This window comes from Bicyclus anynana, chromosome 9, assembly GCF_947172395.1.
Source record: "Bicyclus anynana chromosome 9, ilBicAnyn1.1, whole genome shotgun sequence".
Classification (NCBI taxonomy): domain Eukaryota; kingdom Metazoa; phylum Arthropoda; class Insecta; order Lepidoptera; family Nymphalidae; genus Bicyclus; species Bicyclus anynana.
Genome location: NC_069091.1, coordinates 1,223,460 through 1,237,070, shown reverse-complemented (window position 1 = coordinate 1,237,070; position 13,611 = coordinate 1,223,460). Strand labels below are relative to the sequence as shown.

The 13,611-nt window shown below is 39.9% G+C and overlaps 2 protein-coding genes across 2 annotated transcripts in view; both read left to right on the top strand.

The window, feature by feature from the left end:
• The window catches only part of LOC112043205 (dynein axonemal heavy chain 2), a 65,119-nt gene that overhangs the window by 13,913 nt on the left and 37,595 nt on the right, over nucleotides 1–13,611 (top strand). Inside the window, exons 27-40 of the mRNA XM_052883583.1 lie at nucleotides 176–446; nucleotides 3,408–3,551; nucleotides 5,338–5,436; nucleotides 6,536–6,755; nucleotides 7,338–7,500; nucleotides 8,148–8,326; nucleotides 8,870–9,062; nucleotides 9,455–9,596; nucleotides 10,022–10,159; nucleotides 10,703–10,921; nucleotides 11,457–11,700; nucleotides 12,075–12,211; nucleotides 12,577–12,732; nucleotides 13,113–13,315. Of these exons, the coding sequence (XP_052739543.1) occupies nucleotides 176–446; nucleotides 3,408–3,551; nucleotides 5,338–5,436; nucleotides 6,536–6,755; nucleotides 7,338–7,500; nucleotides 8,148–8,326; nucleotides 8,870–9,062; nucleotides 9,455–9,596; nucleotides 10,022–10,159; nucleotides 10,703–10,921; nucleotides 11,457–11,700; nucleotides 12,075–12,211; nucleotides 12,577–12,732; nucleotides 13,113–13,315 (2,508 nt within the window). The remainder of the gene's footprint in view (nucleotides 1–175; nucleotides 447–3,407; nucleotides 3,552–5,337; nucleotides 5,437–6,535; nucleotides 6,756–7,337; nucleotides 7,501–8,147; nucleotides 8,327–8,869; nucleotides 9,063–9,454; nucleotides 9,597–10,021; nucleotides 10,160–10,702; nucleotides 10,922–11,456; nucleotides 11,701–12,074; nucleotides 12,212–12,576; nucleotides 12,733–13,112; nucleotides 13,316–13,611) is intronic.
• Nucleotides 913–3,167, top strand: LOC112043208 (uncharacterized). The gene is made up of 3 exons (XM_024078516.2): nucleotides 913–1,084; nucleotides 1,585–1,836; nucleotides 2,728–3,167. Exons 1-3 carry the CDS (start codon nucleotides 1,034–1,036, stop codon nucleotides 2,893–2,895), a joined length of 471 nt encoding a protein of 156 aa, XP_023934284.2. The 5' UTR covers nucleotides 913–1,033; the 3' UTR covers nucleotides 2,896–3,167.

Below are 13,611 nucleotides of genomic sequence, written 5' to 3'. Positions count from 1 at the left end.
TATTGTTGTAGTATTCTAGTAGCAGTATTTAGCACCTAGGAATCCCTAAATGTGTTGCGAAGCGAAAATCTCGAGAACTTCTGAACCGATTTGGCTACTTATTTTTCTATAATATTCCTTGAAGCACGACGATGATTTTTAAGGAGACAGAATGAATCCCTTTTTTTATTTACAGCATGTTCGCTGGTTCTAATGCTGTTGAAGCATGCTTATATAAACCATCTCCGTATCTTTTTAATAAGCTTAATAAGATGGTAGAAAATTTAGATGGAATATTGCGAGCCTTAGAAAAGTACCTTGAAACGAAGCGACAACTGTTTCCTAGATTTTATTTTATATCAAATGACGATATGCTTGAAATTCTTGGAAACTCAAAAAAACCACAACTGATACAAGTTCATTTGAAAAAATTATTTGATAACGTTAATAAAATAAGAATTGATAAGGTGAGTAACAACTTTAAATTGTCAGTTATCAATATTGTAAAGAGAAATTAAAAAAAATGGTAGAATATTAGATTGTCTCGGGCAACATTAATAATTTACATATTCGTTTGTAACAATTTTAATCTGTGTTTTAGATATAATTCGTCTTCGACTATACCCATAGATATAATTCGTCTGAGGTGGTGGGTTTTACTTGTAAATACTCCGTTACTGTTAAGATCAAGCTTCAGTACAAAATTTGTACTGAAGCTGAAAAATAATTTTAAAAGTATACAAGTAAGTGTACCTCAATGAACACAATAAGAGCAAAAATCTCTATTTCAAATTGCCGCTGTTTTAGTTCTAAAATATTCCATTTGCGGAAATAGTAGCGCTGCTATGTCCAACGTTTTCGTGTATGTACCTTCATGTCTTCTTCTCAGAGTATATATTCTTTGGTTATGATGATATCATCTATGTTAATTGTTAAGATCTATCTTGTTTTATAACTTTGTCTGTGGGCTAACTTATTGTGTTGATCAACAAAAATCAAGGGTAATTTTTAAATAAACGAAATTTTATAAAATTCAAGTATTATAGTAGCAAAAATGAGTAAGAAGAATATTGTGAAAGCAAAATACGTCCCCTTATCTAGTTTGGTAAGTACTTTTTGTATAACTAAATAAAAATATACCGCAAACATTTAGATAACCTATAAACTTGCAATAATGTGTGCAGACTCAGGCTTAAACGGCCTCCGTGGCGCATTGGTATGCGCGGTGGATTTACAAGACGGAGGTCCTGGGTTCGATCCCTGGCTGGGCAGATTGAGATTTTCTTAAATTGTCCAGGTCTGGCTGGTGGGAGGCTTCGGCCGTGGCTAGTTACCACCCTACCGGCAAAGACGTACCGCCAAGCGATTTAGCGTTCCGGTACGATTCCGTGTAGAAACCAAAAGGGGTGTGGATTTTCATCCTCCTCCTAACAAGTTAGCCCGCTTCCATCTTAGACTGCATCATCACTTACCATCAGGTGAGATTGTAGTCAAGGGCTAACTTGTAAAGAATAAAAAAAAAAAAAAATAAACGTACCAGTATTATAATTATTACATTTTTATTACTATCCGAAGCGCTCAATATGTTTAAAAACATGTTTTCAGCGTCGAGCAGTGGAACTTCTAGAAACTCCTTTGCCAGCAAACGACGGTCGTTGCAAAAGAAACCTCGCATTGGTACAACAGTCCAAAAGCGTTGATGATAACGATTTCTATATTCATGGGTGGAAGTACAGTTACCATGTGGCGTTGCGGCGAGCGATATACTCGCACAAATGGGATCAAGTCGCCTATTTACTGAAAAAATCACCTATTTGGGAACATTTGAGGGTTGGCAATGTTCATACATATGTAAGAGTAAGTATTTTATTATTTTTTCATCCATTAAGTGGTTAAGTTTGTGAATTTGTTAGACTTTGGGGTTAATCTCTGGATCCACTGAACCAATTTAAGTTTTTTTTTACCAATATAAAACATGCCATGAAACAATTTATGGCAGGTGCACAGACTAAAAGCTGGGTTGGGTGCAAGTAAGAATAAAGGAGACCGAGACATAGTAAAATACTTTTTACGAGAAGATGAAAACAACAGCTACAAAGTGCACACAATTAATTTAGAGATTCAAAATGAGTGGATATCTTTAGGTGAGTTCTGCATCCCGGTTGCACTAAAGTGGTGCGCCTTGCTATATGACTGGTCTCCTGCCGTATTAAAATTCTATCTTAATGCCTTTCAAATGACTCTCCCAGATCAGAGCAACTTAATAGATGGGGGAAAGCCACTGAAAAATCTTGCTATACTTGTGGTGAGGCAATAGGGACAGCAAGGCACTTGTTGGTTGGATGCAAGGTGCTCCTGGATAGTCCTTACTCACGTCGTCATGATAGAGTACTTCAAATTATACGTGAAGCTATAAGCCTTTCAGTAGCTAGAGCTCAAAAAAAATTAACTACAAATAAAAGACAAATTAACTTTGTCAAAGCAGGCTATCTTGTATGTAGGTATGTATGTATGTAATATTGTTTATTACCTCATATCTTCCAAGCCGCTGCATCCTTTCTGGCAGATTTATGCAATTAAGATATTGTTAGATTTGTCTTAATTACTCAAGTGTTCCTAGGTGCGATCAGGTTAGGCAGTCGGAGATTTTTAATTTTTTTGTTTATCCTTGTATTCCCACAAAACAGGAACTATGTACATGAAACTGCAGGATGGCAGCAAGTAATTTCTATTTTGTTTCTGTTTTAGGCTTTAACAATAGTACTTATGAATCATCCTGCTGCCAAGGCTCAGTTGTTGTTGGATGAATACCTTCACATGGTCCTGGCGTGTCGTTCATTGGAGGATAAAAAAGCTTTGTATAAGTCTGTACTTAGTCTTACTGATAAACTATATGGGATTAGAATTGCTAAGTGATAACAATTGTATGTAAGTAGCTAAGCAAAAACTGGAAAACACCAATTTTCTTTACCCAAATAATTTGCCAGTTGTGGGAATCGAACCCACAGCTGTGGATGCAGAGAGCACTATTGTGTTAAGAGGCTGTCATGTAATAAATTATTTAATATTAAGTAGGTAACAGATATTATGTTTTATTAAAATTGTGCTATTTGTCTGTGTATATTACTTTTATGTTATTTCAAGTTGAATGTTAAGTTTTTAAACAGAATAAACGAGTGATAATCAAATTATTGTAATTATTTTAACCAACCATAACTAACTTTGTCACCTTAGTCATACTTACTAAGTTATACTTTTCAGTCTATATGTATTTTAAATATTTGCCATATCTTGTTAATATGGAGATTATTTCCAATTTGTTGAAAAATACTGTTAGGATTGAATCTCTGTCCCTTGGTATTGAGTCCGGACTCCGCCCCTTTACCATTGAGCTATTAAGGCTTATTAAGGATATATTGCCCCTTCAGAATGCACTAGGTCTGCCGGTAGCCAAAGCGATGATGTCAGAAGATGGCGAGTGTATTGAGTGGAAGTACAACTTGGTGTTGGATGGACCGGCCGAGATGTGGCTGCTTGGCTTGGAACACACCATGAGGGTCGTTTTGAGAGATGTAAGCACTTTTGACATGCTCAATTTCATACTAATTACTACAGAGTAATTACTGCGCCACTGACTGGAAGGCCTGTCAGGATGAGACAAGCCTTCCGGTCAGTACAGTATCAGCCTATTTTAATGGCCCACTACAGAGACAGGCCTTCCTCAGTGGCGTGCACAAGGTTCTTAACTAGAGTAGACACTATCTATACTAATATTATAAAGAGGTAAAGTTTGTAAGTTTGTAAGTTTGTCACATTTTTTAAATGGGGTAATCTTCGGAACTACTGGTCCGATTTTAAAAATTCTTTCACCAATAGAATGCTACATTATCGGGGAGTGCTATAGGCTATATTTTATATTGGTATCATATATATTAGCCGAGTTATCACTGTTTTTGTCATACAGGTCGGACTGAAAATCCTCTTAAACAGACTTATTCGCATGCGCTGCCTTAACTATTGTGTAAAATTGAAATTAATGTATGGAGACTTTATGTATCTTTAAAAGTTCTACAAAAAAGTCCGCGGCACTATATATCTATCTTCTATATATTAGCAGATATAGTACCTTTTGTGTTTTAAAAATTATTAATTTTATATACTTAGGTTTACGTCATTATTTATACAACTAAACTTTAATCCTTAAAATAAATTATTTAATAATCACAAGGATATTATGGAGATAAGATTTGCCCTTTACAGTATGTTAATTACTTAAATAGTTTCGGAGATAATAGAAAATTTCTAAAAGACGCAGAAATTCCGCTATATGACGCCCGGCGCTTTCATTTACGTAGTTCCCGTTTCCGTGTGAATATGGGGATCAAACATAGCCTATGACACTCGCAAATAATGTAGCTTTCTATTGGTAAAACAATTTTCCAAATCGGTCCAGTAGATCCAGAGATTACCTCCTACAACCACACGAACTTTACCTCTTTATATTATTAGCATAGAAGTCTCTATTTCTCTTGGTCATACCACCATTCTCGAAGGACTGGACCGATTTTGCTAAGGGTAGGAGTAAGATAGAGAAGTTACAGGGTAGGGTAGGGTACGGGTAGGGAAGCGTAGGGGTAGGGTAGGTTTAGGGCCGGGTTTAGGGTAGTGGTAGGGTAGGGGTAGAGGTAGTGTAGTGGTAGGGAAGAGGTACGGGTAGGATAGGGAAGTGGTAGGGTAGGGGTAGGATAGGCGTGAGATAGGGGTACGGGTGGGATAGGGGTAGGGAAGGGATAGGGTACGGGGAGGTTAGGGGTAGGATGGGGGTAGGGTGTAGGTAAGGTAGGGGTAGGGTAGGGTAGGGTGGAGGTAGGGGTAAGGTAGGGTAGGGTAGGGGTATGGTAGATGTAGGGGTTGGGTAGGGTAGTTTTGGGGTAGTGGTAGGGTAGGGTAGGGGTAGGGTAGGGTAGGGGTAGGGTAGGGTAGGGGTAGTAGTAAAGTTGACATCGAAATTTACGCGGACGAAGTCGCGGGCGTCCGCTAGTAATTTATAATTTCATCCTCCAATACAGGTTAGTAAGGAATCCTCAAGTTACGTATACTGATTTACGTATCATATCTATGCGCCAATGCTTTCTATTCATGTGTAGGGGAGAGGTAGCCTCCAATGAGGGTTAGCGGGCATAGTGATAATTTGAATATTTAACTACTATCAGATGTTAATGATTATGATCGGGATCGAGAGCTTATTGTGCTCTACGAGGCACGGGGATCTAACACCATGGATCTTCCCAAATCCGGACTGATTTCCACTGAAAATTTCTAGAAAGAATGCATATTTTATTAATAAATTGATTTCAGCAACTAATAATCACAAAAGCAGCGCTCAGAAAGTGTCGATATCAGAGGGAACAGTGGATTAACGACTATCCCGGTCAGCTGGGCATTACTTGCAGCAAGGTACTCAGAACAATTGTTTTTTATCTAGGTAGGTATTATGAAGAGAATAGACACAATATTATGAAGAGAAAAGATTTGTTTGTTTGAATTGAATATTAGGCTCTGAAATTACTGGAACGATTTAAAACATTCTTTCACCAATAGGAAGCTACAGTATCAGGAAGTAACATGGGCTAACAAAAACAATAGGCGCAGAAGAACCAAAGTCACCGACATAGCTTAAGCTCAAACGAGTCGCGAAGCTGAACTGGCAATGGGCGGGGCACATTGTTCGAGGAGCCGATGGACGTCAGAGTCCCAAGGTGCTGGAAGGGTGACATCGTAGTGTTGTTGGACCAACCACCAGGTGGACTGAGGAAATCAAGCGAGTTGCAGGAATTCGCTGGATGCAGGCGTCTTAGGATCGTGATGTTTGGAAGTCCCTACAAAACGCCTGTGTCCTGCAGTGGACGTCCATCGGCTGATATGATGAGCATAGGCTAAGTAACTATATTTTATCTCCGTATTTCCCGTCGATTATAAGAATTATTGTCTACGAACCCAGGGTAAGTGATAGTATGCGCCAAACTTCTAGTCTGCTCTGAAGTTGCAACAGGCCGAACTGCGCAGATATAACCCTGCTGGGATATGTTTTCGTATACTGCGCAGCTACCTATTATACGCATCGTGCACAGAGCATAGCTTCTCGAAGTTAGGCGCACTCACTAGGTATACCTACTTAGGTAAAAGATGTGGTCTATGAAAGGAAAATACGCTAAAAAAATTAAGCGATAATATGTTTTAAGTTTGAAGAATATGGACGAAACATACCTACCTATACTTTCGAAGTTTCTAATCCTAGTCATGCTTAAATGAATGAAAATACATAGGTATCTCATCTTTAACAACCCTTACTCGTGCTCAACAGCACGAGTCGCTTAGAATAATAGGGGTTAGGTAGGCCTTAATCGACCAAGCTGGTCCAAAGCGGATTGGCAGACTTCACACACGTAGAGAACTAAGAAAATTCTTAGGTTGCAGGTTTCCTCCGGATGTTTTTCCTTTCGTTTGAGACAGGTGATATTTGGTATAGGTACCTACTGATACACAATTTCAATAGATACAATGGACTTCCGACTGCACTCGAACGTTGTGCCGCTGCGAAATCATGAAAGAGAAGAAACCGCTGAAGAAACTGCGCAAGAAACAGAACCAGATCCTGGCAACACTACAGAACATGTCCAGGAAGGAGATCACGAAGATCCTGCGTTGCAAAGTGAACGCGCTGTGCGTCATAGAGATACACTCGCGGGACACTGTGGACAGGATGTATAAGTTGGGTGAGCTTTGTGTTCATATCAAAGGAATAGTAAAGGTTTCACCCGCTAAGTTGGAATTTTCAAAATCGGTTCGGTGATCAAGAGATATTATATCGGTTCAGTGATCGAGATATATAAGAAGATGCAGAGACCACAACCTTCCACTTTCTTTATCCTTCTATTCCATTTCTTGTTTCTTCCATTTTTAGTAATTTAAGTCCTTTATGAAAGTAAGTTCTTAGTACAGGGCACTATTATCATGCTTATTTCGGATGCTAACCAGAATTGCTTTATTTCGATTTTAAGGGTAGTATTGTTGCCAGTGTTAGGTTAGACATGAAACATATGAATGGCCTACTGTATTCGTCGCGGTCCCTCCTCATCTAGTGTCAAGGTATACTAGTTTCTCAGGTAGAAATTCGTAGGTTGGTGGGCCCTGTCACAAATCAACGTCAGGGCCGTTGATTTGTCTCATAGCAGGCTTTAGCTTACTTGATGGACACAGGTAAACACTTAGGGCGTGTTCCTGATATGCCCTGCGAAGTGTTACTTTGTTTATAGGCGGCTTATAAATGAATCTTCCTTTTATCCACGTATGTCCAGGATGCATGTCGGTGACGGCGTTCGAGTGGTTCTCCCAGCTCAAGTTCTACTGGGACCGCGAGCGCGAGGACTGCTACATACGGCAGACCAACACCAACTCCATCTACACGTATGAGTACATCGGCAACTCGGGCCGCCTCGTCATCACGCCGCTCACTGACAGGTAAACCTTGACTGATATATGGCCTTGATTGATATACGAGATTTGGAACTTCGATCACGCTGCTTTAATGGGTTAAGCATAATGTTTTATTTTATAACGATTACTATCACATGTACTGAGGCACGTTACACTACCAACTTCTAAGAAAGTTCCAGTTCCAGTTTCTCTAACCTGCCTGGTCAGGCCAGGGAGGTGAGAAATTCCCAAGTAGAATGAAAAATTTTATAGCTTGATCCAGGACTCAATACCAGCTCCCCTAACCAAGTAGCACGATCGGTAACGCTTCGAAAACTAGAAAAATGTATGGGGATGACAGATCTTGATCACGGAATCTTTCTATAGCAAATGTCATTCCCATAGGTACATATTTCTAGTTTTCGGAGCGATAGCGATCGTAGAAAGAGAATCGACGTGCCACTTGGATAATTCTTAGCAGATCCCAAAACTTCATAAACGACAGCTACAAAGACAAACCGTTGAACCAACGCGGCAACTTACAGATCACTATTATCATAAGTAGCTACCTATGTAATATGTCAGCATTGCCAATATTATAAAGAGGTAAAGTTTGTATTATTGTAGGACGAAACCGCGGCGTTGTAAAGTGTGGCAAATACATTTAGTTCAACTATTTGCTTTGATTTCAGGTGCTATATAACCCTGACTACGGCCCTGCATCTGTTCCGCGGCGGCAGTCCCCAAGGGCCCGCCGGCACGGGCAAGACGGAGACGACGAAGGACCTCGGCAGGGCGCTGGCCAGATGGGTCGTTGTGACCAATTGCTCCGACGGGCTCGACTACAAGTCTATGGCCAAATGTTTTGCAGGTTGCTATACTGATCAATCAATAATTCTTTTAGAGTCTATTAATCCTTGATTTTGAAAGGTTCAAGTATTAGGAACATTCCCTACAATTTCCTACAATGAATGCATTTATCAATCTTAAACTTAGAATTAAACAGTAATTTCTTATTTAACTTAACGTCGACGCTGACCAACAGCCAACTTATCCCGGTAAGTGTAGGCAAAACTCTACAGTGTTCAGTCCAGTTCTACATGGACTCGCTAAAGCAACCAGGACATCTACTAAAACCAGTACGGCCACCTGTCTCTTGGTTGAGACGTCAAAAGATGCAGAGAGAAGGCGGGAGCCACTTGTCGTCACGAAGTGCTCGTCGGTGTGATCGTTAGTGTTTATAGAAGATAGGAGGACCAATACTTGGACACCTATTCTTCTGCGGAGCAGGTAAGCATTGCGCCTTTGTTAACCTGAAGCTTAAACATTGTGCCTCACGTTTTGGTAATTTTACATTTAAAACACACCTTCGATGTACACTTGAATCTTTGTGCAATTTAGGGATATATTCCAGGGATAGCTCAAAGCGGCTGCTGGGGCTGCTTCGACGAGTTCAACCGCATCAACATCGAGGTGCTGTCGGTGGTGGCGCAGCAGATCCTCGCGGTGCTGCTGGCGCTGTCGCTGAACCAGAAGCGGTTCATGTTCGAGGGCGCTGACATCAAGTTAGACGGCAACTGCGGCATATTCATCACCATGAACCCTGGGTAAGGCTGTCCCTATTCTACCGCGTCAATATCGTGATCCTATACTTTTCCCAAAAATTAACGGTTTAAGACTGTTAAGACGGTTAAGACTGCTTGAGGTGATTTTGTGCCAACAACTTTGTCAAATAACATTTTTAACTCGGTAAATATTACCTCAATTTTTGCCGTCAATTAGTACCATTCACAGTAGATACATTCTGAATCTTAAGGTTAAGGCCTAAAAACCCAAGACATTGGATAGAAGATGTGAGAAGTATGGGATGGGAGACATACCCGGTTTGGTGAATTGTTGTTGTTTAGTCTATTAATTACCAATATTCAAAAGACGTCTTGTTAAATGTGCAACTTTTGTAATACAGTAAAATATTTAAATTTCAATTATTGTATTGCAGGTACGCGGGCAGGACAGAACTGCCTGATAACTTGAAGTCGATGTTTCGTCCTATAGCAATGTGCGTTCCTGATTCTCTGATAATCGCCGAGAATACTCTGTTCTCTGATGGTTTTACTGCTTACAAGATTAATGCGAAAAAGGTGAGTTTCGTGGGCTGTATTTACTATCTTTTCATTTAATAGCCACTAAAATTCTCACATATCAGTGGCTATTGAATTTAATTTATCGATAACAATGTGATGATTAGGTGGGAATTAATGTGGTTGTTACAAGTTAATCGGGCGTGGACAAAATTACAACCGAGTCAGAAACTCAGATAGAATAGAAGAAATGTACCTTACTGAAGCAAAGCAGAGTTTTGGGCTAATTTTAAAAATTTACGCTGTGATATGGTTTACTCGGTTTAAGATCATTTATAGGACCTTTTAACACAAAGTAAACATGATAGAAAAATGCCTCAACGTTCTTCTAGGTTCTTCTTGTGTCATTTACAGTTTATTTTCTACAATGCTAGTCAAAAATTGTAAAAGACGAAGATATCTGGATAGTGTCGTAAATTTGTCAGGTGTTCACGCTGTACCAGCTGGCTATGCAGCAGTTGTCCAAGCAGGACCACTACGACTTCGGCTTGCGCTCTATGGTGGCGCTGCTGCGGTACGCGGGCGTCAAGCGACGGGCCTACCCGCACCTACCGGAACAAGAGGCGAGTTAGATCATACCCTTGATATTTTTAATAGTCACTTAAACTCGGTGTAGCTATACTAGATGGAATCAGAAATGAGGAGATCTGTAAAATAACAAGACAAACATAGCATAAAGAATACATAAGTGGAATGGGCGAGGCACATAATTCGAAGAGCTGATGGATGTAGAGGTCCCAGGGTGTTATAATAGAGAAATCCACTGGAAAATGCAGTATTGGTCTACCTAAACGAGGTGGACCGACAACATATTGATATGTGTTGCACAGAGTCACTGGTTTTGAGCGACGCAGGACCTTTGTGTTTGGAAGTTTCCATAAAGGTCTACGTCCAACAGCGAACGTTGCATCAGTCATTCGTATTACCAAATCAGATTCTAGCATCATCATCATCATCATCATTATGAACCCATTTATTCGGCAAACTGCTGAGCTCGAGTCTTCTCTCCGAATGAAAGGGGATTCTAGCATGCTACTATTAAAATAGTAATAATTGTTAGGCGCTAACTGCTTGATAAAAAAATAAATCTTCAATTTTCCAATCAGATGGTGATCCTTGCCATGCGTGACATGAACGTAGCGCGCCTGACCGCCAAAGACGTGCCTCTGTTTGATGGCATCATGAGGGACATATTCCCCGACGTAGACATCCCCACGCTGGACTATGAGATGCTGGAGACAGCTATCACTGCGGAGATGAGGATTTTGACCCTGCAGCCCACTAAGGCTGCCCTGCACAAAGTTATACAAACTTATGAAACTAAGGTCAGTTGATATCTGGCTAAGTAGTATCTCACTTATAGCTAAAGCTACGAGAAAAACGCCCCAATAAATTAACTAATGTATAAATAAATTAACACTAATAGCAACAACAAAGGAACAATCAGTAAACCCGTTGATTTTAAGTAAAAACACATTTAAATATACAACTTTTCCTCGCAGGATACGTTAAAAACATGACACTGACCTGCGCCAGTCAACATGAAGCATAGTTGTTGTCTCATGTGCCTGTGATACCACCGGCACATAAGGCTATCCTTTTATCTTTTAGGCCTTTAAATAATGTACAGAAACAAGCACGTTAGTAATATTTTTCCGGACAAGCCACGCAATTAAATATGCGCATGCGTTTAGGGAATTCGCTTATTCAATATTCTTAAAAATGCTTCTTATAATATTAAATTTGCAACAAAACATTGCCTAAGTACGAGTAACAACTCATGGTGACGCGTATCTGAGTAAAACGATATTAAAACAAACAGTTATCATAAAATACCAAAAAAATTCCTTAACGTTGTAGAACTCCCGCCACTCCAGCATCCTGCTAGGGGATACGAATACTGCCAAATCTATATCCTGGAAGATGTTAGCCGCCACACTTAGTCGCCTGGCTCGTGAGAAGGTTCCCGGATTTGAGAACGTTCAGACTTACCCCATGAATCCCAAAGCGTTGACCTTGGGAGAACTTTATGGGGAATATAATTTGGCCACGGGAGAGTGGAAGGATGGAGTTTTGTCCTCAATAATGAGAAACACTTGTCAAGGTAAGTTAATACTCTTGATTTAGAAACATCTGCGCAATAAATGCACTATAATCTATTGCAAGATACCTATTCAACTAGGAGGAGACATCAATTAAATGTACAAAGTTCTTTGAGAAAGTAAAAAGGCGAAACTGAACGTTTCTGAAGGAAAACTTTATTTATTTATAGGTGTCGCAAAATATACCAACTTTATTTGCTCTATATACTTTTTTTCCCAGTAATAGTTATAGTTGCAGCTACTCTATAAATTATTGAGAAAGAGTATTATACCACAAGCATATACATTGCTACACAGATGTCGCAAAATTAGAAAAGTATTTTATTACTTGAAAATTCATTCGCCTTTTGTAGTTACTGAATAAATGAAATTGTAGACGAATCTCCCGATCAGAAGTGGATCATTTTCGACGGCCCCGTGGACGCGGTGTGGATAGAGAACCTCAACTCTGTGATGGACGACAACAAGTTGCTCACTTTAGTGAATAGCGAAAGGATATCAATGCCTTCACAGGTTATTTGCGAAATGAAAATAAATATAAGTAGCTGAGCTGTAGAGATTTTTGTGAGTTCGTCAGTGGATGTACTACCTACTAGCTTATTTCTGCCGCATTGCGGTTCGATCTGAAGGACGTGATAGCCAATGTAATTTTTAAAAGCATATAAGTCTCATGAGTGCTTTAAAGTACATATAACACAATATGACCTTACATAATAGGCGCCAAGCAGCGCTTCTTATGTTATTTTTTATTTATTGTCTTCTTCTATTATACTAGATAGTTTCCAGCCGAAAATCCAATTTCATGTATCATGAGGTATTTTCGAAATTTTTACTTGTAGTTGCAATTACATTTCTTGACTTGAAGTCTCTGTGGACAGGTATCATTGCTAATAGAAACCCTGGACTTGGCGGTGGCTTCTCCCGCCACCGTGTCTCGGAATGGTATAGTGTACAACGACTATAAGGACTGGGGCTGGTGGCCGTACGTCAACTCCTGGCTGGAGTCCATCATTGATTTGGAATATAGAGAAAGCGTAAGTGATGATTGTCATATTATTTTTTTATTTAAATGTAACGTGATCAAAGCCAAGGACAAAGTTAAGACCAAAATAAGACTAAACAAGTTTGTTTGACACTGGGTACGCCTTTAATTCCTAATGCTGGAAATTAGAACATACACAATGACGGGATTTTTTCGATTATTAATTATCTAGCGGACTCCCGCGTCTTCGTCCGCGTGAAATTTAATTTTTCACGAATCCCTCGAGAACCGTTGATTTTCCATTCCAAACCTCAGCCAAATCGGTGCAGTAGTTGCGGCGTTAAAGAGTAACAAACATCCATACAAACATCCAAACAACTATACAAACTTTTCCGTTTGTAATATTATTAAGTTTTCTTTATCATATTCTAGTTACGACGTCATTTCCTAAACATCCTGACACCAGTTCTGGAACTCAAACGCGTGCACCTGGTGGAAGGTCAGAGTGTGAGGGGTCAGGAGCTGACGGGTGTGAGGTCCATGTGCCGCTTGCTGGGCCTGTTGCCCGCTCCTCTGCCTCCTTTGCCAGACCAGGAGGACAACGAGGGTTTCTCCAAGATGAGGTTCCTTTTCGCGTGAGTTATTTTAAGTCGACCACTTTTAATGGCCTACTAGGTGTTAGAGGCACTGGCTTAGCTACCGTTGTATCAGCCGTTTCAATAGTTTGGGGCCTTGGACTACAGGAGTGTAAAGTGTAAAAGCAAAAATTAATAAAATTTAATCCACAATCTCACTTAATCTGGTACTGCCTAGATAAAAAAAAAAAACAAAAAATAGCTAAGTGATTTTTGATATATGGCGTTCGTCTATTGCCCCCCCGCGACTAAATTTAACTCTGGGTGCCTCCAAAGCAAACTACGCCACTGCTTGA

What these genes read in the sequence shown, in the direction of transcription:
- LOC112043208 (XM_024078516.2), top strand. Translation starts at nt 1,034, where the DNA reads ATGAGTAAGAAGAATATTGTGAAAGCAAAATACGTCCCCTTATCTAGT. An exon ending in ACGTCCCCTTATCTAGTTTG is followed by an intron (nt 1,085 to 1,584) that starts GTAAGTACTTTT and finishes ACATGTTTTCAG; the next exon opens with CGTCGAGCAGTGGAACTTCT. An exon ending in ATGTTCATACATATGTAAGA is followed by an intron (nt 1,837 to 2,727) that starts GTAAGTATTTTA and finishes TTTCTGTTTTAG; the next exon opens with GCTTTAACAATAGTACTTAT.